The sequence below is a fragment of the Gymnoscopelus braueri genome (genome assembly GCF_963280865.1).
Source record: "Gymnoscopelus braueri genome assembly, chromosome: 23".
Classification (NCBI taxonomy): domain Eukaryota; kingdom Metazoa; phylum Chordata; class Actinopteri; order Myctophiformes; family Myctophidae; genus Gymnoscopelus; species Gymnoscopelus braueri.
In genome coordinates this window covers 40,691,306-40,719,064 of record NC_137625.1, presented here as the reverse complement: position 1 = coordinate 40,719,064, position 27,759 = coordinate 40,691,306, and the positions used below count along the sequence as shown (strand labels likewise).

General features: G+C 41.3%; 1 protein-coding gene across 1 annotated transcript; it reads right to left on the bottom strand.

Annotated features, from left to right (window-relative positions):
• Positions 1–10,298: 10,298 nt before the first annotated feature.
• On the bottom strand, positions 10,299–23,406 carry LOC308079654 (FYVE, RhoGEF and PH domain-containing protein 4-like; the record flags this gene model as incomplete). The annotated part of the gene is made up of 12 exons (XM_080421205.1): positions 10,299–10,331; positions 10,783–10,866; positions 11,009–11,039; positions 11,187–11,359; positions 12,219–12,362; positions 13,031–13,089; positions 14,930–15,068; positions 15,623–15,779; positions 17,136–17,281; positions 17,840–18,230; positions 18,466–18,688; positions 23,271–23,406. 12 exons carry the CDS (start codon positions 23,404–23,406, stop codon positions 10,299–10,301), a joined length of 1,716 nt encoding a protein of 571 aa, XP_080277331.1.
• Between the last annotated feature and the right edge of the window lie 4,353 nt (positions 23,407–27,759).

Below are 27,759 nucleotides of genomic sequence, written 5' to 3'. Positions count from 1 at the left end.
CGGAGCCGCCATGTTGTAGTTAGAACGGTTTATGTTAAACAGTGATCAGCGAGGAGAAAAACTACAATCGAAGAAAATGGCGTTTTAGTGTGCGCTTTAGAATGGAGGCCGACAGGATCGGCAAAACGTGATCCCGAATAATTCCGTTTCCGGTGGTGTTACAATGAAATGTGCCGTATAGAAAATTGAAGTTTTTTTTTTTCGAAAAAAAAGGAAAAAGCACCACAGCCCGTAGGCTACGGGATCGGCGCTTTACGGTTGGATTTATCGGCCCGTAGGCTACGGGCCTGGTGGTGGTAGTGTTAATAACTCGCACTGGTAGTCTACCCTGCTGCACACTGCAAACCACTCTGGCTACCATAATGTCACTATGTTTAGAAATGGAGGTGGACGGTTCTAACATCCCTTCAGCATAATCCCCCCACCCACTCCGGACCTGACCCCAAACAATGGCCTCACTGCGGGGGGGTACCACTGTATCAGTGTGAACAACAACTATTTGATTAAGATCAACCAAGGGAAATTGTTTGCCCATTATCTGACACCGTTTCTTCCCCAGATCAACAACAGCTCCATACTTTGATAGAAAATCAAAACCAAGCAAAACATCTGTGGAGGGGATATCAGAGACCAAAAACTCAGCAACAAGTGCAAGTGAATCAAATTGACATACAGTCTGCCAGGACCCCACAATATGCATCCCACCCCCGTTAGCTGCTGTAGCTTTGCCAACATAATCTACCAAGTCACCTCCGCCTTTAGTAACAGACAACCACAGTTGTTTAGGAATAATAGAGCGTGAGGCTCCAGTGTCGACCAGTACATAACAGTCGAGGCCATCTATTTTAGCTTTAAGATATCCAGAAGTACCCTTTAAACTATCAGGGGCCATGGTAGCCATAGAATGAGGAGCAGGCATTTGGCCCTTAATGCACGCCCCCAATGGTTTCGCTGTAAAATAAGGACAGTCACGCCGTTGGTGACGTGTGCACCCACACTCCCAGCATTCTTTGCTTAGTTTCGCATCGTGTTTATTTGGAAGAATGGGGGCTGGAACTGGTTGTAATAATGGGACAGATACTAGTGATGTGTGTGAAGCAGATTCACTTGGGAGGCCTATCGCCTGTACAGTTGATTGTAAAGACTTGACCTCTTGCCTAAGGCCTTCCACCACCCCAAGTAGGGAGTCAATCTGCTCATTACTGGCAGATTTTTCAACAACCCCACGCACCTTATCATCAGTTATTGGGACTCCACCCTCTAAACTCCTAATCAGCTCGAGTTCAGATGCAAGGTTAATGGCGTCCTCTATAGTTAGCTTTAGCTGTTATAGACAACCCACTATACACCTCACGAGCTCGGCCTGACAAAAGCATACTCATAAACTTCAGTCGCAGGGGTTCATTCCAGTTATTGACATCAGCTGCCATCTCAAATTGTTCAGCCCAATCAGCCCATTCCCTCCCTGTACCAGTAAACATCTCTGGCATAAAAATTGGCCGTGGAATTATAGATTTCATACTATTTGGCTGAGGCCGACTAGTGCCCACTTCTAGGGGTTGAACTGTGTCATTTTCAGATTCCGACATTTTAATGAATCCCACCGCTGCCACCAATGTAATAAATGTGGGTTTTCTATAGTTACTACAAATTGTAGATATAATGTCAGAACCTGAAAGCACAACAGACAAAGGATATAAATATATAATAGAGTGATCTTTATTAAAGTAAATACTCAGTGGGCTACATACTAATAAAAGGGTCAGGCAAAACAGTGTAACACAACTGGTCATTTCATAAGCACTAAAATACACTATGAAATACAGGCCTATATGTGCACACACAATATATACAATAGGTACTTAACTCGCCCTTAGTGGCGCGACCCCCTGGGGTCTGAGCTGTGACGTCGTCCAACTCCCCAGGGAATAACTTCGCTGGACGGTATGCTGTGCTGACAACACTTGGCTATGTCAGCTGTCGGCGGAGCGAGGCGGACGACACTCCGCTAATTTCCCAGCCCTATCTTACTACAGGAGACCTTTAGTGTAGCCTCCCCTCCTGCTACGTAAACAGCTAGCTCCCCCTGACTATCTGTCTTCTCCGTCGGCAGGACTAAAACCAGCGAACGGTCCCTCCCGTCCCCAGAGTGCCGTACCGCAAGACGTGGCGCTCCGATCCCCTGCCCAACTGACGCTTTTATAGTGTCAGCGTCCTCTCCCCACCTGAAACCAATGCATCAATCACTGAGTCCCTGCTCATCTTCCACACCTGAATTCAACAGCATCAATCACTGCGTTTGTGTTCATCCATATTATTCATCACAGTACATTTACTGAAGTACTGTACTTAGTCTTTCCGATTTTCAATACTTTTACTTCTACTCCACTACATCTCAGAGACAACTATTGTGCGTTTACTACACAACAATTATTTGAAAACTTTGGTTACTAGTTTCTTTACTATTACTTTACTACTACAAAACATACACTAACCACTTCAGCCCTACATACTCCGGCTATTTGAAAATGCGACGTGTTGTGGGCTTGTAGATCTGCTATTTTCAAAAGATTTTAATACATTTTGAAAACTTAAAATGGGACATTCTGCATAAGGAGTACTTTTACTTTCGGTACATTTTAATGCCAATACTAGTGTCATGCTACATTGCTCCCCACATTTTTAAACAGTGGAAATCAGTTTTGTCATCATGCATACCTTGAAATCTCCGATCTTTACATGGTGGCTTCATCTTACAACCTTTTGTACAAGCCTATATATTTTCCCTATTGTTCCACTACGGGCAGTAAGTCCTGGCTATTAACCAGCTAGATTAGAACAATGCTGAAGTGACCAGAGTGCTTCGGGGCTTTATATTTAATAGGTCCGTATTTCCTCTACGGCATCTCCCTCACAGTGTGTCGCAGCCAAATCAATTATGGGAAAATAACAGGAGGGTAAACATGCTGTAGCACCCCCCTACTGTGAAGTTATTTATATACTGTATACATAAGGTACAGAACACCAAAGACTATTTTTATGAAGCAATGCGACTGCCTTCTATAGATGGGTTTCCGCGCGACGTCATCACAGAGCAGAGTGTGCATTCTGCGCATGCGGGAGGTAGAACGACCCGGAAGTGCCATTCACTCTATTGTTATTTTCGGGATTTAGATAGGCATAATGCTGCTATTATAGGCAGAATAGGCATAATGCTGCTATTATATACAGACAGATCCAACTTCCGACAAATCATTTTTATTGAGTAAAGAAGATATTACAAACTGCATCATTTAATCTACTTTCATTAAACCCGGTGAAGACCATTTATTTTATCAATGTACAGTGGCCAGAGATGCTGCGGGTAATAGCGCCCTCTACAGGCTCTTCCCTCCACTGCGCGCGCATCATCCTCAATGTTTACAAACGGGAAACCCATCTATACTATCCTCTTCCTCACAATCCCATTGAACACTTAAAGGGATATTTCACTTTCAAAAAAACTTTTGGTCATTCTATCATCTACTCAGGCTTTTGTGAGCCCCCCAGACCATTTTTAAGTTGCTTGATTCAGTATTTAGATATTTGATATTCATTTTATCAGACACGCCCCCTTCCTATACAAACCCATTATAACTTCAAACTCCATTTTTAACATGTTAGATTTGTCAAAAACACCCGCCCTTGGTTCTGGTGACTCACCCTGCCCTCCTAATACGCGAGGGGGCCGTGTTTTTTCGATAACTTTTTTCATGTATTTTTAATACTTTTTTTGGAAAATGAAAAAAATTAAATACATTAAAAAAATGAAATAAAATAAAAGAAAAAAGTTATTAAAAAAGTACGGCCCCCTCGCGTATTAGGAGGGCAGGGTGAGTCACCAGAACCAAGGACGGGTGTTTTTGATGAATCTAACAGGTTAAAAATGGAGTTTGAAGTTACAATGGGTTTGTATAGGAAGGGGGCGTGTCTTGATAAAATGATTATCAAATATCTAAATTCTAAATCAAGCAACTTAAAAACGGTCTGGGGGGCTCACAAAAGCCTGAGTAGACGATAAAATGACCAAAAGTTTTTTTGAAAGTGAAATATCCCTTTAATGAAGGACAGAGAAAAAGATTTTAGATGATGCACTCTGTCGCAGGCACATTAGTAAAAAGCAAAGTGAGTTTCTTAAATTTGAATTTCCTGTCACACCCGTTTTTTATTTATTACCTAAGATCCATAGCCGCTTGGCCCAATGCCTCCGCTAATAACTTTATCAGAACCCTAAAGTCAATTGTTGACCACTTTATCAAATATACTGTTACAACATTATCTTCAGTTGCAGACACCAGCGATTTAATCACATTGGTTAACATATCTGTCCCGGATAATGCATTTTTAGTGTTGCCTGGCGTAGAGAGTTTGTGTACTACCAACAAAACCCATGAAGACGGCCTGGCAGCTATGTCATTCTTCTGGGTAGTTTGTCAGGACGTTTGTCAGAAAGTTTGACAAACTTCACTTTGAAATCCAGTTATTTTACTTTTGACTCAGGGTACTTCTATGGTTTCGGCATTTGGCCCTAATTATGGGTCACTGGGAATCCCTGGGAGCATTTGGAAATATGCACTGAGACCGCCGGTGTGCTCTCTGGTCATTCGTAAATTCAATGCACCCTCCCGACCCCACTCAGAAGAAGGGTTGTCCAGTGTGTTAACTACAACACTGGTGAAAACAACAATGGTGGATGAAGTGATAGCTAAATGCTAACTAGACCAGTGGTTCCTAAACTGGGGGTCAACAATCTGGGGACCCCCTGTTTTGGGGGTCCCCAGATGATTAGCTTAATGTACAACAGGTTTTGTTGTATATACAGGGTATCTGCACATTTCTTAAGTGAAAGTTTGGACTTTTAAAGGAGTAGTTCACCCCAAAAGGAGTAGTTCACCCAATCAATTACACACCCCATGAAGCCTTGAATTCATGGAGATTGTTTTGTTTTTGTCACATTCCTAAGCCAATCATTTGATGACCGGTGGAAAGATGCTATAATGTCTCCATAGGAGTCTCCGCAAGTCTCCTACCAGAGACTCCGGTGATAAAATTATTGGCTTGGGAATGCACTTTCTTTTTTTCAATTCAACTGTGGGTCAAATCACAACAAGTTGTCTCAAGACAACTTTTTTTAATGAATTCAAGGCTTCATGGGGTTTATAACTGGATTTATGGAACTGAATTTATCTGAGGAAACTAAATGTAATGCCTACAATTCCAAGTGCTTATCAGGTTGGGGGGTACCCAGTTCAAATATGATTATTTTGGAGGGTCGCGGCCTGAAAAGTTTGGGAACCCTTGTACTAGACTATGCTAAACGAGGCGAGACGAGTGGTATTGCCTGTCATTGCTGCCAGTGAACTGTTATTTATTATTTATTATCTGACACGCGCCGCGCGGGGCAGGTATAGGAAGCAGTGAGGGACAGACGGCAGGCACGGAAGTGCGAAGCAACAATACTCTACAGGCAAGGTGTGGTGTTTTTGCTGACCATTCGTAAATCTGCTGAACTAAGTACATAACCGCCAGAGCACTCTGAAAACTGAGTAGATTCAAAGTGCATACATCCGAAAGCACCCCCTGTATTAATTCAGGACCACTGCTTTTGAAAAGTGAACCAACGAACACCATCAATATGTCACCCTTCTTTATTGAAAGATATGGATTATTACATTAAACTACTACCGCGTAGAGACAGTTAACATTTGGGGCTTGGGGGTAAGCACCTTTATTTTCAATTTGTACACGTTTGGAGTATCTGCGGGGCATAGTGCAGAAAGTCCATGTCTCCCTGGGGCGTGAACCCTACAACTCTCGTAGATTGAAAACGTCAGAATCATAAATACGTCAATGAGGGTTGTATACTACAGCTAGGAACTATGGATAGCGCAGGTGCCTTACAAGCAGAACTAACACTTTCAACTCCCACCCTCGCCAGGGTCAAAAACTTTATATTTGAAATCCAAACGTTTATGTAGATGAATGAACGGGTCAAAAATGAAGAAAGTGCAAACACCAGGTTGAAGTTCATCCATGACAGTCATCTGTCTGCCGGCTGCCCCATTGTGCGCAACCATATGACATACGCCGTACATACGCCGTCCGAGTCGGACCTCATTAAAGTCAGCTGCTTGCAAAAACACCATCAAAAAAGTCGTCATACAACGTCCAAGAAGAGGTAGACCTCGTCGCTAAAAGACGCTGATGGGATTACTGAAAATGAATTAAGAAATTATGCTTCCCCTCCCTCTAAATCAATATGATTTCTATTAACTACCATAAAGAACATAATATAAAGCAGGCTAAAATAATTATGTCAACAAGGCAGGGACATTAGCTGTTATTATTATTATTAAACATTGATAAACTACATAAACACACTGATGTAAATACATTTGTCTACAAAAGGCCTGTTGAAGACCCCTAACCTAGTGTAAAAATGATTTAAAATCTGAAATACATTTTACACCCATATCCTCAGACAGATGTAGTGTCTGCTGATGGACACTAGATGGCGTCCAAACAGCAGTTCTTAGTCTTTTTAGTCAGTCTGTCCAAAAAGAGGGTTAAACATTCAATCAAACACACCCGAACACATACACAAAACGTCTTTTTAAAAGCTGTTTATTTAAGATGTGACGGATGTCAACACAATAATCTGCAGGGAACAACAAACACTTCAGTTAAAATAAGGTGACCGTTATTTAAAATGATTAAGCAACAAAAACAGAACGATTGATGGAGTAATAACCAAGAATTAAACATGACTAAAATACAATAATTATGGGTCATCAACCAACTGTAATCACAAAGAGACACAAGACACAATTAAGGGAACATCTTTATGTATCAGCTAACAGTATGGAAACTGTAATAAAGGAAAACCGGTGCGCTTCCTCTGGATGCCTTCTTAGTTTAGGCAGTGGGTGCTCAGCTATGTAAATAACTCAAAGGAAAACCACCTAAGTGGAAAAAAGCGGCACTCCAAAATAAAGATTGCAAGACAGTGGCTCAGATGTGGTTTCTCATTTTATTGAGATGCTAACATGTTTCGGCCGCAGCCTTCCTCAGAGCAGATTAGGTTAAAAAGTGTAAGCCATAAGCAAGAGAAAAGTAGATTATTATTGTTTACAGTAATGTGCTTTATCCTGCAGGATTTACCAAAATGTTCTAATTAAGTTAAGTCTAGGGGAACCTTAGCAGGCCTGGGCAGACTCCCTGCTGTGCTAGGTTCAAAAACTCCCTGCTGGCTGGCCGTGCTTCAAAGGAGACCTCCTGCATTCCGGCGGGAGTAGGTTGTAGGTTGTGGGACAAAGGCTTTGTGTGAGAACAAAGCCAAATGGTTGACGGAACAGATAGCAGAGTGCAGTCTGCTCTACTGTAACAGGAAACGGCAGGCAAACGCAAGGCTTTGTGGGTAATCAGAACTTCCGGTTGCTAGAACCTCCCTGAAGGAGGGCCTAATGCAAGAAGTTAATAAAGGAGCCTGTCTAGGAACAGACTTCAGATTCGATTAGCTGTACCAGTAAGTTGTTCTAGAGTATGGGTTCTGGAGCCGCTTACTGACATCATGGCAAGAGAGGAGATGGACTATAGTGAGTAACATTGTAATGATTGTATATCTGATGTGTTCATAATGGGATGAGGATTCATGTCATTTAATATTGTTGTTATGTGTTTTGTTCTCTTTCAGGTTTAATAACCTAACCTGTCTATCTAATTGACCATGTAAACTATGTATTCCTTGTAGTAGTATTAGAGTACTAGACTAGAGTTTTATGTTGTATTATGTGTGATTAGTAAATAAACATCTTAAAGACAACTTGGTTCGAGTAATTAGCTTACAACTCCCTCCTCTTTTGACACCCCTTTTCATGGGTTTAGCGACCGTAGCTTAACTGCTCAAAGCAGGAAGTACTATACAAATGAACAGTATTACATACCTCAATATTATCCCAAGACTTCATCTCTGTTATTAAGTTTTTAAACCACCGTTTCTCAACGTCGGGTCTGGGGACCACAAGGGGTCCAAATGGGCCCTAACGGGTCTGTAACTCTAAGAGTGTACAAATGAAACCAAATGGACCCTTACGGGTCTGCAACTGTGATGGGCCCTTACGGGTCAGTAACTGTGAGGGTGTACAAATGGAACCAAATGGACCCTCATGGGTCCATTTGGTTCCATTTGTACACTCTCACAGTTAAAATAACATTGTGCTGTAGAGTCCAACTTCATTGTCCATGACATTTCCATTCATGACATGTCTCACAGATATGTCTCCATTAGTGGCATTCTTGTTGCCAGTCAGCATCTCGTTCCTCACTGCAGCTTTTAGGACGGCCAGCCAGCGCCGCTTGAGCTCTAGGGAATGGCAGCAGAACACGTGGCTGCTCCTTGACTTGTGGAGGCGGAAACAGGCTTCTCCATGGAGCTCTGGAGACACCCGGGGAGAATCCTCCACGCTGTAGCCCAGCAGAGGCACACTGGACAGGGGCTTCGCATCCTGGTTGTTGGGGAGAGTGGGGATAAGTGAATTGTGGAAGTTGAGGTAGCATACTGTATATAAGGTGTACAGTAAATTGATATGGATGGAATAGGAGTTGATGTCACGAGGCAGGTGAGTGTGGGTGTTGGGTAACTGGGGAAATAAATAGCTCCATTCATCATGTTATGTACTCTCCTCACACCATGTTCATGTGCAAATTATATCAGAGTAAAAAGGTACAATAGTGGAAGATTATTTTTGTATCTAAAAGCCAGCTGCAGGTTGCTTACTGTAGTGTAGCATGGCATTTTCTGTATGGTTTTTACATTGGATGACATAGTGTACATCATGTAGCATGGCACTTTTTAAGTTTTTAACATTGGACGACATAGTGTAGCACGCATTGGATAACAGTGTAGCATGTAATTTTTTACATCAGCAAGGTTTAGATCTTTCTGTGAACTGTTGAATGGTGGGTTGTAAATCGAAGAACTGTGTGTGCGTGTGTGTGCGTGTGTGCGTTTGTGTGTGAGTGCGTGTGTGTGTGTGTGCGTGTGTGTCCTGTCACAATTATTACATAATCGCCTGATCATAATAGTGTTTCCATATTGAAAAATGTTCACATATTTATCGTTAATTGCAATTATTTGTATGACAATTAATCGGCAAGTAAATTTCATGATTGTGACAGCCCTATGTGTGTGTGTGTGTGTGTGTGTGTGTGTGTGTGTGTGTGTGTGTGTGTGTGTGTGTGTGTGTGTGTGTGTGCTTGTGTGTGTGTGTGCTTGTGTGTGTGTGTGTGTGTGTGTGTGTGTGTGTGTGTGTGTGTGTGTGTGTGTGTGTGTGTGTGTGTGTGTGTGTGTGTGTGTACCTGTGGAGAAGCGTACAGGCAGAGGAGTGGTGGTTCAGTCCTGGGGATCACAGACCACACCCTTTGCCAGGTGCTGAGGCTGTCTCCATACTGCAGGAAGCTGCTCATCACACCGTCACTGGACACCTGGGAGAGAGAATACACAACACATTATCCCACTGTGACCGAGGGCAGGAGAGATCAACGTAAAAAAATAGAACATGGGTCTTCAACAGGGGGTCCTCTCTGTGTGGAGTTTGCATGTTTTCCCCGTGTTCCCTAGGGTAGGTAGGTACCCTCACAAAAACATGCAGTAATCCTGGTCACTATACTGCCTCCCCCTGGCCAGCCGGGGCGCCTGATGGAGGGGAAAGGAACTGGTTGGAATAACGTGTTCCTTCCACGCACTACGTCCAACCAGGGAAACTCTCCCCTGTCAGGTGACAAGAAGGTCAGTTGGCTCTCATGCATTGAAGGAAGCATGAGCTCGGCCCTGGCCTTCCTAGGTTGGCAGAGGGAAGGTAGTGCCCAGGATTACATAGACAATTGGCACTGGGTGTAAAGAAATGGGGTTACAAAATCGTGGGATAAAAAGGTCTTTTGTACTGTATGTACTGTACACCTTCCTTGCTTTTTTATTTTATAGTGCAATGCCCATAGTGCTGGTTCAAGTCTGCCTGCTCTGCAGAACTGCTGATCCAATGGACTTCGCATTTCCTTGATTCTTCAGCAATATACCCAGCAAGTGTGGAAGTTGATCAGATGAGCAGATTGCGAGATACAGCATGCATGCATGCGTGTGTGACATACACAAATGTATACATGTCACATTTTTGTTTTATTATGTTTGTGTTTTTGTATGTTTAAGAGCCCTATTGTGTCTTGGAATGAGCAGGGAACTTATTATTATTTTAGGAACAGACCTATCCCACTTTTTGCCACAAGGCGGCATCTTTCTTCAGATGCACAAGGAAGAGAGAACAAACAACAGCAAAACTGACTGTCTCCCGTTTTTCCCGTTTGATCAGGTGAACCTGCAGATCAGTTAAAAAAATATAATCTGTTTACTAAGCCACACCCCTGGGGCGTGTAACACATGTTCGGAGTGGGCTCGGATGGTTCTGGTGAAACGCTGATCGGATGAACTTTACATCTGACAGAGCGCTTCCTTGGTCCCTCAGCAATAAAGCAATAACAATAATGTGATACCAGATAATACTGTATGTGCTGGATTATGCTTATTGGACAGTACAGCCTGATATTGTTGTGTATAATTTGTGTGTATGTATGTAGGGAGTAAAAAACAACAACTGTACTGTATGTGCTGACATTGTTATAATGAAAAACTCAATAAAGACAGCCTTATGAGAAAGTAAAGAAAGAAAGAATGAAAGAAAGAAGACTTGCGGTAACTTCTGCATCTATTTCTTTGGAAGCCAGCTTAAAGGTTCCATGGTTCTTCTGGTATTCATCAATGGCTTCCTGAATCACCTGGAAAACACTTTAGCTATCATTGACATGGACTGTAAAGAAGGGATAGTCATCTTTTTTTCCCCTCTTTTTTCCCCCCCTCTTTTTTTCCCCCTCTTTTTCCCCCCCTCTTTTTTTCTGAAGAAATGCTAATCTGTAGTACCTTTATCCAGTCATCTCTCTCTTGTTCAGAACTGAAAACGGAAAGAAAATTAACTTGCATTACATTCACACTTTTGGCTTATGGAAATAGTTTTAACTATAACTAGTTGGCACCTTGAAGATTCACAATAACTACTTGGCACCTTGCATATTGACAGGTCATTGAAGGACAAACCCACCTGGCCTGCAGCTCGAGGGTGCTCTCCTTGCCAAAGACCTGGAAGGTGTGTGGATGGTCGTAGTTGGTAGTCTGCTGCACCTGCATGCACTCCACTCTGATCTGTGTGCGTACAGTGAAACGCTGTCCCACCAGGCTCAACTTCGGAATGCAGCACAACAGGAAGTTGTTGAACTGAGAGGAAAAGATAACGACTAAACTTTACGGAGGGTCACATCCCAAACCTTAACTTTTTGCATCATTTTAATGTGCCATACTTATCCGTCAATATTCACTCTTTTAGAGGCATCATTTGTGGCCTCATCTAAATGTTACACATGTTTTCTTGTCTGCAACCAACCATATTTAATAGGGACATTCAATAGGGACCCCTGATCTAGAAAAGGTTGGGAACCACTGTAGTAGCAGAAATACAGATTACAGTAAAAAAGTTGCACACGAATGCTGAGGAGTTTGAATCTCAATTTAAAATCAATACATAGGCTAGATAAGACGTTAAGTAATTAATGTGAGACAAACTCATTAATATATGCAGTAATTTGTATAAGATGGAATAGTTTCATTTGAATGTGGCAGAAGCCACCGATTTTGGGCTTTTACGGCCAAAAGTATTCTCCCCACCCCTAGCTTGCTACTATTGGAAAGCCCTGCATCATGTTAAAAACATAAAGCCAATAAAGACCAGAGGAGGTCTCGCACATCCATACCATAACATACCATAACAAAGGCTAGCCTCAGTACGAGGCAGAAAAGAGTTCGAACAATCTGTAGCTCCCTTCTAGTACTTTATTGTGGCATCCACCAACACGTAACGTTTCAAGCAACAATGCTCTTCTTCAGACCAAAGAAACGACAACCACAATGAAGTAATAGAAGGGAGCTACAGTGTGCAAACTCTATTCTGTCTCATACCGAGGCTAGCCTTTGTTAAAGACATGAAGCCATAGGGCACCAAACTGGTCAGGGCCGGCTCTGGGGAGAGTTATCAGTAAAAGTCAATAAAGCACAGTGAAATGGAAGGCTTTGGACAAACCAGGAAGAGATAGCGCTCCATGACCGAGGCGTTCCTGGCGGCCAGCTTGAGGAGGCGTCCCTCCTTGAGGAACTCGCTGGATGGGTTCACTACGTTCTTCTCTCCGATCATCTCATAGATCTTCAGTTTCTTCTTCAGTTTCTCCTACATTTAGGGGCGGCCATAGCTGAGTGGTTAGTGAGCCCGCCTAGGGAACCAGCTGGCCCTGGTTGCCCCAGGTTCGATTCCAGGCTATCCCAGCATATGTGCCGATGATATGAAATTTGTCCCTGAGCAAGACTCTTAACCCCAATTGCTCACAGGTTCTCATTGGAAACAAGACCGCAAGGACTTTCATGAACGACCTGTTAAAAGGAATTATCCTTATCCTTATCCTACATGGACAGCAGTAAACATTACAGTAAACACTATAACGGCTGCAATGGATGAGAAATGTTGCATCCATAATGACAATCAAAACAAAAAACTAAGCTAATTGATTGGGTTAAGCACTTCTAACTTGGCATCCCTATTTTGTATTGGGCATGTCATTATAGGTGAAAATGTTCAAAAATGACCACAAATTGTGAAAACAGCAGATCTAAAAGCTTGTAAAGTGAGCTTGTAGATCCACTATTTTTGCTACTGTTGGTTGGAAACCTTGTATTTCGGGGAAAATAACCTGTGTTACAATGGATCCAATGTAGTTGTTTAGTCATAAGCTCTAATACTTTTCATTGGTTCAACATTTATAAAACGGACAGCAACGATATACATCTTATACACAGATGCTGCAGTGACAAACTAGTGTGGTAGTCTGGCATCGTACATACAGCCTGGTGGATGGCGCTGTTGGAGTGAATGGCTGCCATGGAGATGGTCTGCAAAGATTCTGTGGGCAGAGACGAAGACACAGACTAAAAAGGATGTCTGGAAGACCCCTAGATAAATAATGCAATACGAATACACAACCCCAAACATTAATCTCCTTACACAACTATATTTTTTAATCAAGTACGCTGTGACCCAAAATGTGTTGTTGACGATGTTCATGATGTTTTCCTGCGTCTCTTTCGTCCCTCGATAGCTTCTCACAGATGAGAACTATGACTAAAACTATGACGAAGAATGTTTGTCGACTACCTTTTTTCACAGACGAAAACTAAATAAAAACTAAATAAAAACTAAGCTATGATGGCTAAAACTATGACTACATATATTGACAATTTCGTCAACAAATAAAAACTATACTAAAATGTTAGGGGGTGACTAGTGGAGAAGAGATCCAGTAGAACTAAAAGACAAGTCATTTTATGACTGGTCGCACTCGGGTGTTGCGCACAGAAATGAGCAGATCTACAAGCTCACAACGCAGCTTGTAGATCGGCTATTTTCGGCATGCAACCTAGTGTAAAATCAGCCATTACAACGCCATCAAAGCCTGCCAAATTACATTTTAGTCGACTAAATCAACTGCATATCTAGTCGACTAAAACTAGACAAAAACTAAAACATTTCAGATTAATAAAATATGACTAAAACTAAATCAAAATTTACTGTCAAAATCAACACAGCTAGGAACTAGGATTGCCAACAGTCCCGTATTAGTCGGGACGCCCCATATTTGGACCACAACATCACTTGTCCTTTCTGTCTAATAAAGTATTCAATCAAGCAATCAATCGGTCATGGAGGACAAAACCACCTAAAACAACATGCCGGCACATACATGCACAAGCGGGTGACACAAAATAAAGATGCATCTAACATTGCTCTACCAAAAATGACAAAGTTGCTGCATGTGATGTTACGTTAGTTTATCATACTAACGTATAGTTAGTTAAACACGGACTGAACTACAACAAAGAGGGAGAGAGACACAGGGAGAGACAAAATGGTCGACGGTAACGTCATTAGAGCCTATATGTGGTATGTGCCTGGACCACTAGGCCAACAGTGCCATGTTTAATGATTCAAATACTGCAAAGAATAACCACAGCCAACGTGCTCGGCCCCAAAACTGTGCGGGATATTCTGAAAGAACGAGCTGTCTCCTCCTCCCCCCACGGCTGCTGCAGGTGAGCAGGTGGCTGCATCCCGTGTGTGTGTGTGTGTGTGTGTGTGTGTGTGTGTGTGTGTGTGTGTGTGTGTGTGTGTGTGTGTGTGTGTGTGTGTGTGTGTGTGAGAGAGAGTCGAGACAGCTGATTGATGTGTGGGAAAATAGCGCTGGGAAATACGCTATATGGCTTCCCCCCCTGTCCGACCCCTCCGACCCGTCCTGTATTGCTGGGAGGCAATGTTGGCAACCCTACTAGGAACCTACTTCTATGAACGGTGTATCCATTCATGGAACAAGCCAGGTTGTAATCGGGGTCATTTTAACTAAGTGGTTCTCAACCTTTTCTGGATCAGGGCCCACTTGAAAATCTCAAAAGTGTTCCAACACCCACCCCTCTGACCACTTAGGCTGCTGTGTTAAGTGGTCAGGTGGGTGGGCCGTGTGCGTTTTCAGAGCATGTTTATTTTAATGCTCTATCAATTGAACTTACGTAGTTTACTTCAAAGTAGGTTAAGGAAAAAATACGACGTTATGTTATCATAAAAAGATTAGTGTTTTGCCAGTTGTTTGGGGGCCCTCTTACCATATCCTCATAGCCCAGTGCCCACCCAGTTGAGAATCACTGGTTTAACTCACTGAGAGCCAGGCTGTAATCGGGGTGGTTTTAACTCACTCTGAGCCAAGCTGTAATCGGGGTCATTTTCGGGCAGTTTCCTCAGGTAGTCCCGGAGCAGCATCTCATAACGAGGAACCCTCTGGACCGGCACTAACAAGTGGTGCTGCAGAGTCAGCCTGCCACACACACCCTGGTTCTGAGAGGCGGAGAGACACACACACACACACACTTTTTTAGTCCAATTTCAAGGATTATCCTATATGCATTAGGCCACGCATATAGTATTTAAAATGATTTAAAATGATTTTCATCTCTGGGATCCGAATCTTCACAGTAAAATCCTGAGAGCGTACAAAATGGGGTCCGTTTTGGTTCCATTTGTGCACCGATTTACAGACCTGTAAGGGTCCATTTGGTTCTATCAATCATTTAGCTAAGGGACCCCATTGCAGATCTACAAGCTTGTATATCTGCTATTGCAAAAAATCTATTTTTTCCAAAGCGAACATTTTGAACTCAAATCTTTGCTTCTGGGGGTCCCTGGAACAAAATATTTTGAGATCGGGGTCGGCGGCCAATTACACATAATTTTGGGTGTTCTTGACATGAAAAAGTTTGAGCACCACTGATATAGCAACATAGGTTTTTCAGAGAACTGTTTAGAAGACATTTGCTGAATCGGCAGTCTCAGGTCAGCCCAAAACACTTTTGAGACTCTGGGAACCGCTGGTGTCGATGGACAGTCCTAACCTGTATGTCTTGAATTACATTCCTGAACGCAGCTGAACGTTCGGTCCAGGTCCTCAGCAGCTCCATGGCCTGGTTCAAGTTCGTGACGTATTCGCCATACATTCTGAGGAAGGGGGCATGCTTCAGCATTACGTCTCCAAGGCCTGGGTGCTCCCACCTACGTTTGGCCACAGTGGGAAGGTCAACAGTTCAGTCATGCTAATTAATTACCTTCGCCTGGAAACACCAACAGCCGGTCTCTTTAGGTCTTCATGTAATTTTAGGCGTCTTGTTGAAAATATTACACACTGTAGTTTCATCACCTTTCGCCATCTTGCACTTTTTAAGTCGCTCTGAATAAACTAATTGAGCCTCCACAAACTTCCACCCGCACCCTGTGATCTGCAAACAGATTCCTCCTCGAGGTCCCCAGTACCAATCTATGCACTATGGGGGACCGGGCCTTCTGCTCGGCAGCACCGCGCCTGTGGAACAGCCTTCCTATTGATTTGAGAGCACCGCAGACCTGGGACTCTTTTAAAATAGGCCTAAAAACGAAAGCATTTTCTTGTGAAATTGTTGTGTAACCACATTTGTTTTTAAACCCTGCTTTTAACGGTCTATGATTGATTATGTGTTTTTACCATGTAGTACTTTGGGATTCCCTGTGAATGAAAAGTGCAATACAAATAAGATGTATTATTATTATTCCAACCTTTTCTGAATCCGCTGAGAGTGGCCATCTTATCACTCAAAGGGGAATATATTTTCAACATTGAACTATGTCATAATATACCTTAGAGCTGTTGTGTCGCCTTGAACTGGAGAATTGATTGTTGGGGTCCTGTCATCAGTGACATACGGAAGGTGTACTCTTGAATGAGTGAAAATTGAGTGAATTTCACTTCCAGCTGAAACAGTGCGACCTCAATATAAAGTTAAGACTTGTTAAAGCAATTCTATTATCTACAACAAGTACAATATCTTGTGAAATGTGATATATAACCATATTCAATTATAAACTACTGCAAGTCGCACTGTTTCAGCTGGAAGTGAGATTCCCCATTCTAGTGAATGAGGCAGCCTAGAGGGCGGGCCAAAGAGTACACCTTCCGTATGTCACTGATCACATGACCCCAACAATTGATTCTCCAGTTCTAGGCGACATAGAAGGGGGGGGGGGGTGGACTTTTTCCTTATTTCCACACAACAGCTCTAAGGTATATTATGACATGGTTCAATGTTGAACATGAGTGGTATTCCCTTTAACACGGCAGCCATTCAGCTGCCATGTTAAGTGCTCAGATTGGTGGGCTTCGTGCATTTTCAGAGCATGTTTATTTTAATGATCATCCAATCAATTGTGCTCGGGCTTGGATCAATGTAACTAACGTAGTATACTTTTAAGTTCTTCTGTATCACAATGAAAACACATTTTATTCATCAAGGTCTTGAACAAAAAATTGCATGTCATTTTTGTAACAAAAAATGTACATTAAAATCTTAAGTGTTTGACAATTATTTGGGGGCCCACCAGTGGTCCATGCGGTGCTGCAGGTCAGGCATGAGGAACTGGCTGTGGAAGGAGTGGATGGAGGAGATGTTGGAGAAAATGTTCCTCACCACCTCTGGAGGAAACAAGCCTCGAGCCGCCTCTTCTGTCAGACGCACACGGAACACCTGGAGAGAAGGACGGGAGTTTGAGAACCAGGACATTAGCATGACATGGGTAAAGAAAGACTTTGCCGTTTCATTACACAGCTTCTACTCTGATAAGGTGCACAAAAGGAATAATAACGCCATCTGTAACAAATCAAATCTTGAATAAAGCAGAGATTAAAGCGAAAACATATCTCACGACTTTTGTTAGTCCTCCACACTAGTGCTGGGTTTCCTTTTTTAACAATTAGCAGAATAATAAGCTGAGTAATTATGTAGAATCATGATGTTTAGGCATTATCGTTCTAAACCTATGTTCTTGCTGTACATACAGCCAACCAGTTGAAGAAATTGCAGAATGAGGCTTTAACCTCTGCTTTTATGAAATACCCGAGACCAAATAGGGTTTTATGGAAGATTTTAGTTTCGATTTTTACAATTTGAGCAATAGAACATGTATTCTATTGCTAGTTTGACCCATTCTAGTTCTCTTTAATCTTATAAAAATGACTGAACCAGTTGTGGGGTCCTGAGTTTAAGTTTAATCCATGATGAAAGGCCAAATACAGCATTACCAACCTGGTCCAGCAAGTGAAGACGATCCACATAGGCCTTCTCTGTCTGCAGGAGCTCATTGGCCGTCCTCCACAGCTGCTGCTCTCTGCTTTCCTCCTGCTTTTCCTCTTTCTTCCTCTGAACCTCCCCGGTCTGTTCATCTCTAGACCCCTCCAGAGTCGTCCTGTTCTCCACGGCCGTCCCATTCAAGCAGAGGGGTGACATTGACAAGGAGTCCAATACACCGGTTCTCCCTCCTACGCCCTCTTTCCCTTCCTCGCTCCCCAGGGTCACGCCGTTGGTATGTTCCAGAGAGAGCCCTGTGGTGCCGCTGGGGTCAAGGTGGGCCACTGTTCCGTTTGTGGTAGGGCTGAGTCTGCAATTAGACGGCGCTTTGGTCCTGGCGGTAGACATACTGCAGTTGGCAGACAGTAGTGGTTTCAATGGGGAACGTCCCCTTCTCTCAATGGATTCACTGGGGGAACAAAATGTATGTTTTGGTCATAAAAGTAGCCATTCACACATCATGGTTACAGTTAAATGTAACAAATACAATAACAGACTAATTCTAGTGTGCTGTTGCGTTGAGTCTATGATTCGTCTTACAAGACAAATCACAAAAACTAAAGAAATGCTTGAACCTGGTGTACCAGGATTTGGCATTCTTGGCCGGGCTGAAGCTTCTTGTCCTCCTCTGGAAGGGGCTGGGTGTCTGGCGCCGTGTCATGAGGAGGCTGTGGCTTCTTGGGGACAACTTGGCAGGCTTACTGCAGCTCTCAATGCCCCTATTGGGTAGACTGAGGGGTGTAGACTCATTGGTGTCCTCTGGTCCCGACTTCCCGGGTCTCTGCAGGTGAGCTGGGTTAAGAGTCCCTGTAGGAGACAGTATTGATTGATTGATTGATTGATGTACTTTATTTAGTAAGACATGAGAACATCAGTACATGGAAGTACAAATTCACAATACAAGGTCTACTAAACTGGGAGACTCATTAAGCACTGAGCTTGTTTAAGATGAGATCCCCATGCACACAAATCATGATGACATATAAGAGACAGACAGATATACACACTACTATACAGAATGTCATACAATCAGCTTACAGGTTACTAGTATGAAGAGTGAACAAAATGTAAAAGAGAAGAAAAATAAATAGGGGGGGGGTAGCACTCAGTGCCAAGCCCAGAGTTATCCCGAGTTTTTTCTGAATACCCTCCCTGCCAGAACGAGAAATCCTGAGTTTTTACTTTTTACTGTGGTCGCGCTATTCTGTTTATTTTTCATGATCACTTTCACTTTCTGATTCCTTCAGACTCATTGGGTTCCGGTTTCATGACGCAGATTCCGTTTCCGGTTCTCTTTTTTTTTCCGCTGTCATTTTCGGCCAGAATAGGGAAAGTCACGGTTTTTCACACGGTATAAAAAACGAACGCAGAGCTCCACTTCTACTTTCTATAGTCTGGGTGACGAACAGTCATCGTAGTCGTGTATCACATCGTTTTAAGGCCGATCAGGGATTGTCGAAAACGTCACATCCGGTTTATGACCGGATGTGACGTGAGCCTGTTTGGGAGGGGGCGAGCGAGTCAGCGAGGTGATCAATGTGTCGATTTGCTGCTCTCTGCTGGTAGAACTGGGTGTTTAAAACCGCAATCAGACAATTTATTTGAATGAAAAATTACAAAATAAATAAATAAAAAAACACGCAAATTGCTGGCACTGGGGGAGTACTTTTCAGTTTTGAAAGTGAGTAGGGTTTTACACTCCTTTACTCCTTTTGGTAGGGCATTCCACATTTTTGATGAATAACATGAGAACGAGTTCATTCCCTTTGTTGAGCCAAATCTGGGTTGCATTAGTATGGTAGAATTATCAACAGCAGTGCTCCTTCCCATATACCTGAGGCGTTTAGCACACCGTTTTAATCGTGATGTAGCATGCTAATTCACATGATGCAAATACATATTAAAAAAAAAGAAAACATACAAGACTGGGTCCAATAACGGCATGGCTTCCATGCAGTGGTGTAAAGTAACTAAGAACATTTACTCAAGTACTGTACTTAAGTACAATTTTGAGGTATTTTTACTTTACTGGAGTATTTCCAATTTTCAATATTATAATTTTACTCCACTACAATTATTTGAAAACTTTAGTTACTAGTTGCTTTGCAGATATAAATTATTACATTATAAAACATACATTAACCACCCTATTTTATACCTAGGCTATTTGAGAATAGCAGATCTACAAGCTCACAACGCATACTTTTACTTTTCGTACTTAAAGTACAATTTTGATACCAAGTAAACCAGTAAATTTAGAATTCCGGACTTTAACTTATAACCGAGTACTTCTACATTGCAGTATTGATACTTCTACTTAAGTAAAACATTTGAGTACTTTATCCACCACTGCTTCCATGTGGGTCTCTGATGTCATATTGATGCCATCATTTTTGGACAAATATGGAAGGATTCTGGGATTCTGGGAAATCTGGGATTATTAAATCACAATATGTGTAAAGTCTCGTGCGCCCCACCCACCCACACACACCAAATGATCCTCCTAGGTGACGTGAAGTTGTCACATGGTCTCCCACAGCTACTGTATGTGAGTCAGACACATCATTGCTCACCACTGCCTGGAAACAAGCACACATTAACATCTAATGAGAACTCAAAAACACTTTCTGGGTCATGTTAACATCTATCTGGTTTTTGTGTGCACCCCCATGAATTCAAGTCTCCATGGGGTAACTAATCAATAAAAAATTCATTTTTTGGGTAACTATCCCTTTAAGACCTGAGGCCGATTCTACAAAAGCCTACTAAACCACAACACTTTAAAGATTTTTAAAAAATGTTCAAAAATAGCAGGTGTACAAGCTCGCAGTGCGGCACACAGTGACATGCTGTGGGCTTGTAGATCTGCTATTTTTGAATAGACAACGCTAAAATCTAAAATGACGGACGCTTTCCTGGTTTTAATGGGTTATGTTGCTTGATTCAAAATTGAGATATTTGATATTCATTTAAAAATCAGACAGGCCCCCTTCACTAGATAAACCCATTATAACTTGGCTATAATGAAACGCCCGAAATATGGACACCGGGTTTAAACTGCTTAGTTAGTGAACAGATGTGGTTTAACGGCCTTGTTCCTCTTCTGAATGGTGAACTTGCACAAAACCATTTATTTAATATCACACGATGTAGCAAAAAATGCACGCCACATTGTTCCAATGTTCTTGGAAATCTCTCTTTGCGAAGTCTAATGTATTCAGTACCAGTGGTGTAAAGTAACTACATACATATCAAGTACTGAACTTAAGTACAATTTTGACGTATTTTTACTTTACTCGAGTATTTCCAGTTCCACTGCATCTCAGAGGCAGATTTAGTACTTTTACTCCACTACAATTATTTGACAACTTTAGTTACTAGTTACTTTTCAGATAAATTATGATATTATGAAACATACATTAACCACTTTAGCCCCATTTTATACATAGGCTATTTGAAAATAGCAGATCTACAAGCTCACAATACGTTGCAACACGTTGTGAGCTTGTAGATCTGCTTTTTTCAAACATGTTAGTACTTTTACTTTTGATATTTTAAGTATATTTTGATGCTAATACTTTTGTACTTGAACTCAAGTAACATTTTGAACACAGGCCTTTTACTTGTAACAGAGTATTTTTATATTGTGGTATTGCTACTTTTACTTGAGTAAAATATGTGAGTACTTCTTCCACCACTGTTCAGTACGCAAGTCCTCTCGTTCCCTAAACAAAATCCTGATTGTTAGTTTAACTCAGAAAGAGTCAAAATGGTCTGCGTGGAGTCTAGCGTTACATTCATATCATACAGCCAGCTGTGCTTCGCTTACCTCATGTTGTTGTCGTCAAGCTTATTATTCTAGGAATGCCTTATTCTTTCTGTGCAAACTAAAGCAAAGTTCAACTTTGTACATCACGTATACAATGAACTAAGCAGAATGATCAGCTTGGGCAAAAAAAAGGTTCTATACTTGGTCTGCTCCTTTCTTCCCTCTACATCAAATCAAATATCTTCGGCAAATATAGCAGATCAACAAGCTCACTACACATTGCGGACGCGTGGTGTAGGCCTACTTGTTCGGCTATTTTCACCAAATATTCGTCCCCAGATTAGGGAAGTTATGGTTTATGTGGTTAACACCCAGTATAATTACATGGTTAAACGAGCCGTTTCCCCCCGCCGCGAGCCGTTTCTCTGTCTGGGCTATTGTTCTAGGTGTCAACGGCGCGACACCTATCTGCGCCCCGCTATAGTAATGGTAATGAGAGTGGTACTGTAAGTTTGAGCCTGACATCTGAGATTCATTCATTCATGACCAATTGAGCGTGAGGGCGCTAGCTCCGAAGCCCCCGCGTCATCGGCGCCCCTGAGCAGTACTTCCTTACAGTAGCTATAAGTAACATTTCACTACTATTAATCTCTCTATCTCCCTCTCACTCTAAAAGAAAATACGTAAATGAATAAAAAAAAACGAATTAGATTGCTCTCTTGCATTGGTCCAAAGCGGGAAAAAAAAAAAAAAAAAAAAAAAATCTAAGCTTTATTGGCATGAGAAAACATTAGTTATTAGTTTACCTTGCCAAAGCAAAGTGTCAAACACTGCCCAGATTAGCGGAAATTACTTTGGCATATTTTGGCTAGACAATAGTTTAAGTAGGCTATAATCAAGACACAAGACAATGCTTTCCATCTGAGAGCAGGACTATATCCCATTTTAATCAATCAAGACTCAAGAGGACTGCTCAGCCTGTCTGTTGGGTTGAGATGCTCTATAAGACTCTGATCGGAAGTTATCATTCACAGTAGGGGTTCAACAGCTAATCAAACTAATAGATTTAATTGATAATACAAAGAAATATATTGATCATTTAATAAAATAACCGATTAATAATCTATCACCATTTTGGGCTTGTCATTATTGGTGAAAAGTTTCAATAAAAAAAGCCTATCTACAGTACAAGCTCAGAGCTCGAGCTTGTGAGCTTGTGTTTTTTTTAAATTATTTATTATTCTGTTAATCGAAAAAGTAATCAATGGAATAATCGCTAAGAAAATTATCAAAAGCAGACATACTGTAATTCACAGCTGCAAAAATGCATAGAAAATGAAATGGGAGCATAAGTCAGTGGCATTAGTCCAGTGATCTTTATGCAAAAATAGTTTCCTTGGGTTGGTAGATTGAATAGTATATTACATTGGGGAGAGGGATGCAATGTCAATCTGATATTGACTATTCATAACAGTCATATATCACTTTGAAAAATATTGTACAACATTCTTGGTCCAACTTGGCAACTTTCGTGCAACTTTATTTATGTTTGTAGAGATATCTTAATCTATCGCCTTGAGGCGTGCACGGTGCACGGGCAGCGGTATGCGGTCCACTCACCTGTTACAGCAGCATGGTGGTGCACACGGCGCACAACACCTACAGACGCCCTTCTTCTGACCGCGACCCTCCTGAACTCCTGACCAGTCAGACGGATATCCTCACTGTGCCTCCTCGTTTGGTTATACTTATACATTGTGTGAGAGGGTTGTTAATGGCCGATTCCTTCTATGTCTACTAGAATGAACTGTGTATGTGAGTCACAGACACAGGAGGACATGTTATGGTGGAGCAGCAGAGCAGGCATCAGGAGTTACTTTGGTCCCACCCTTAATTTAAATGGCCATTCTCCAGTCCAAACCCATTTGTGTGGGCGTGTCCACACAAATGGGCGTGTCTGCAGTGGCATAATTTCAACCTTTTTCATGCCAACGACCCCTAAATTGATATACATTTGGCCGCGTACCCCATCTGAAAATGTTTTGTGCCAGGGACCCCAGAAGCAAATTTGAGTTAAAAATGTACGCTTTAAAAAAAAATATATATATTCAAAGATATATGCACACATTTTCTAGATTTTTCAAAAATAGCAGATCTACAAGCTCATAGCGCGGCACAGAGCTTGTATATCTGCTGTTTTTGAATAGCCAAAGCTAAGTGGTGAAAATGATTGTGACGCTATGTTACCTAATTTAGCTGTGGACCCCCTGGTACCCCCCCCCCCACCAAGGACCACTGGTTGAGAACCACTGTTCTAAAGCTAGGGGTCTTCAGAGTTTTTCAGGCCAAGGGGGACCCCTTAGCTGAGATGAAGATGAAGATGAAGCAGAGACACCCCCCCCCCCTATACATATTGTATATCACTGTGTTGCAGATTCAACTTTTTCATAGATTTCATAGATAGCTTCATAGACTTGTTTGACAGCAGCACTATCAATGTGTAGCATTGTGTTGGATTCATGTCTATATGTATTTTCAGACAGTTACCCACTAAACCCCCCAATACTTGTCCTTTCTCTGCTCTTTTTTTTCCCCTCTACACCAAACTAGAGGGAAAATAGCCGATCTACAAGCTCACAACACCTCACAGGGTGAGGCGTTGTGAGCTTGTAGATCTGCTATTTTGGGCTAAAGTTCTCCTCAGAAGGGATGCTCCAAGGCTCAAGTGGTTAATGTAAAAACATTTATCAATCATATCACACAAAGATTTGGCGGACCCTCTGTAATAACTCTGATACCCCCACCCCTGTTGAAGACCCCTGTTCTAAAGGATTTTTCTTTGATTGCTAAATTAAAAGTAGGGAAAGTATTTATTTATTTTTTGTTTAAATTGTTTTGGTTAATTAGCTCTAGATTCTGATAGTGATCTTTAGAAAAACAGAAAATGCATTTTTAGGTTGGATAACAATTTTTTGGAGAGAGAACTCATACATGATGCATGATATAATAAGTGAAATTGGAAGTGATGAGGAAAACTGAAACATTATAAAATGAAAGCTGATAAATGGGTACTCTCTCCCGATTTCAGATGGCTCATTCCCGGTGACCCCTGTTACTGAACAAACATGCAATGTTTACTATCAGAATGTAGAGCTTTAACGTTTTAACAAAAACGTTTTTGTTTTAACCGAAAAATGGATGCTACCCTTTATAAAAGGCCTTTATGTCTGAATTAATATCAGTGGAGAAAAAAAGCATACATACCAGGCCAACGAACGCTGCATTCCCCTACTAACTAGAGGTCATTTATTAATCATTTGAAAGGCAGGATCTTATTAAATACAGTAAGACTGACAATTACATGGGCTATTACATAGTATTGCTGATTGAGGTTTGTCTTCTTCAATGTCATCATGTAATACATCCATGATATCCACCAAATAAAGGATACTTAGTTGAGTATCATTTCATTTATTGCCAACACACATTCTCAAAAATGTATTGAGAAACGTACATAGCCTAACAAGTAACCTGTTTGTTTCGACACAACCCTTCTTCAAAGTACAAAGGCCAAAGTTCTTCTGGTTACCTGATTTGGGGCCAGAGAAATCTTTGAAGACTATTCTGTTAAATATCCTACATTTTGAGAGCCACAAAAGGCTAATCACTTAGGACAATAGTTCCCAATCCTCAGGTCCATTCAACTACTGAACTTATCAAGCGGGCTCTTGAATTATCTTGAATGAAGGATAAGAAGAGCACTGAATTTACTGGGCTTGGCCAATGCTCTTCCCATATAAATGTAAATTATGTAGAATTAACTTCCATTTTCTTGTTCCTCACAATCATCATACTCTATCATCATCATCATCATCATCATCATCATCATCATCATCATCATCATCATCAAAAGGAAGGTCATAAATAGGCTACTTTTGTACTTCACTAGCCAGGTGGGGCTGCCAAGACAAACAGGTTACATTTCAATTACAGGTTTGTCAGTATTTGTTGCCACGATCTCAACACCAGCGATATAATTAAGAATTAATTGCATTATTCCATTACCTCTATGCTACTCCTCTCTTTAGCATGTAGCTATAGCTATAAGCCTGCTGTCAATGTCCCCAGACTCCCCAACTGACATTAGGGTCCATGCCATGACCTTGTTTTATAGATACAGCCAAGAGCACCCAATGAATGCAATTCCAGATGGTTGCTTTTCAATAATACTGCACACAGCATGGTAATAGTGAGAAGGAAGTCATACGCTCTAATTGTACACAACTTCTTCTAGTAGAAGCTTGCAACAAATCCGTTTACTATTAGCTTTATGTCAGCCGTAGACATTCAGCTGTAGACATTCACATAGTCTTGTAAAAGTCTGTGCTCTGCCTGACCCAAACCCCCACATTTATATGGAGTAATATATATATATTTTAATTAAATTGTCAGTTAATTGATGTATTCAGGCACAAATGTTAAAAAGCTGTAATGTGAAAGCCTGAAATGAATCTTTGGCAGTTTGTTGATTGTGTGTCATGATGCTGCCATGCTTTTTACATTATTTGCCTATAGTGCGTGCAGTAGAAAAATCTAAAGTTGGTGTAGGTTTGACAACAAAACTAATATTCACTGCAAAATGGTGTCCATAATTGTAAACATAGTACAGTGATTCTCAACCTTTTTAAATTCAAGGACCCTAAGCTAACTATCATTTAGCTTGGGAACAGTCTCTAGCGACCCCCCAAAAAAAACACATTTGAACTGGGGAGCCACCACCCTGACAAGCACTTGGAATTGTAGGAGTTGAGGAAGTAAATTTAGTTTGACTCTGTTCCACAGATAAATATTGTGAAAATAGCTGTTCTACATGCATTGCGAGGCGTTGTGAGCATGTAGATCAGCAATTTTCACAATTTGTGCCTCTTTCTCAGTTATTTTGGCTAATGTATAGTTTGTTGATAACTTCTGACGCAGTAATAGTCTTATTATTATTTTTATTTTTTTGCAGTATTAAAAAGGTCTTAAAAGTCTTAAATTGTCATTTAGAAACGCACCATGGGTTACCGAGCCTTCTGCTCAGTTGCCCCTCTACTGAGGAACTCACTCCCGGACCAGCTAAGAGCTCCACAGTCTGTCCATGCTTTTAAAAGAGGACTAAAGACTTTCCTTTTTAATAAAGCATTCGGTTAGCTATTCAGGTTTTAACCTCTAGGTTTTCTTTGCCCCCCTTGCTTTTTGAATAGTTTTTTTTAAGACCCTCCTTTTTTTAGATTATTATATGCAAATGTTTTTTATTCTGTACTGTAGCACTTTGAGGTTTGTTTCAAATGTAAAATTACTAATAGAAATTATACTGTATGTTGGTTTGTTTACTGTCGAGTGAGAAAACAATGTTGCACATTAAGCTAATCATCAGGGGACCCTCACAATCATTTGGGGACCCCCATGGCGGTCCCGACCCACATGTTGAGAACCACTGATCTAGTACTACCACTTTGTCTAATGGACAGCGCACATACAACTTTAAAGTAAAGTACAACTTTTAACTACTACCACTTCAAGAAGCCATTACTAGTCTGAACTCTGTTTGGATCCAACCATAGTTAAGAAAATAAATAAATCAAGTCAGCCTTGCATATTAACCTATACTGTAGCATTTTGCAGCATTAGATATGATGCTAACAGTCGCTCACAACCAGTATGTAATATTTGGAATGCATTCAGTTTGTGCTTGTACTACAGGGCACTGTCATTATTAATTATTATTATTATTACTATTGTTATTATTATTAGTGTATTGATTTATTTTCTCCAGAGGAAACAGTGGTAAATATATGTGAGACTCTAATGAGTACAGAAAGGTGAGTAAGGCTCTGTGTTTAGAAAGTGTGCTCCAGTAAGCACACACAAAATGCATTAAATGTTCACAGAGTAGCATGATCAGCCAAATGCATTGCTAGTGATAACAAGTACAGGTATGAAATGACACCAGTTCCATATTTGGAGAATTGTTTGATGTCATGCCTTAAATCAATATCAGTGTTGCTTCCGGTGATTAGAAATAGAAACGTGTAGAATAAACAAAATAAATGTGCACGCCAAACAC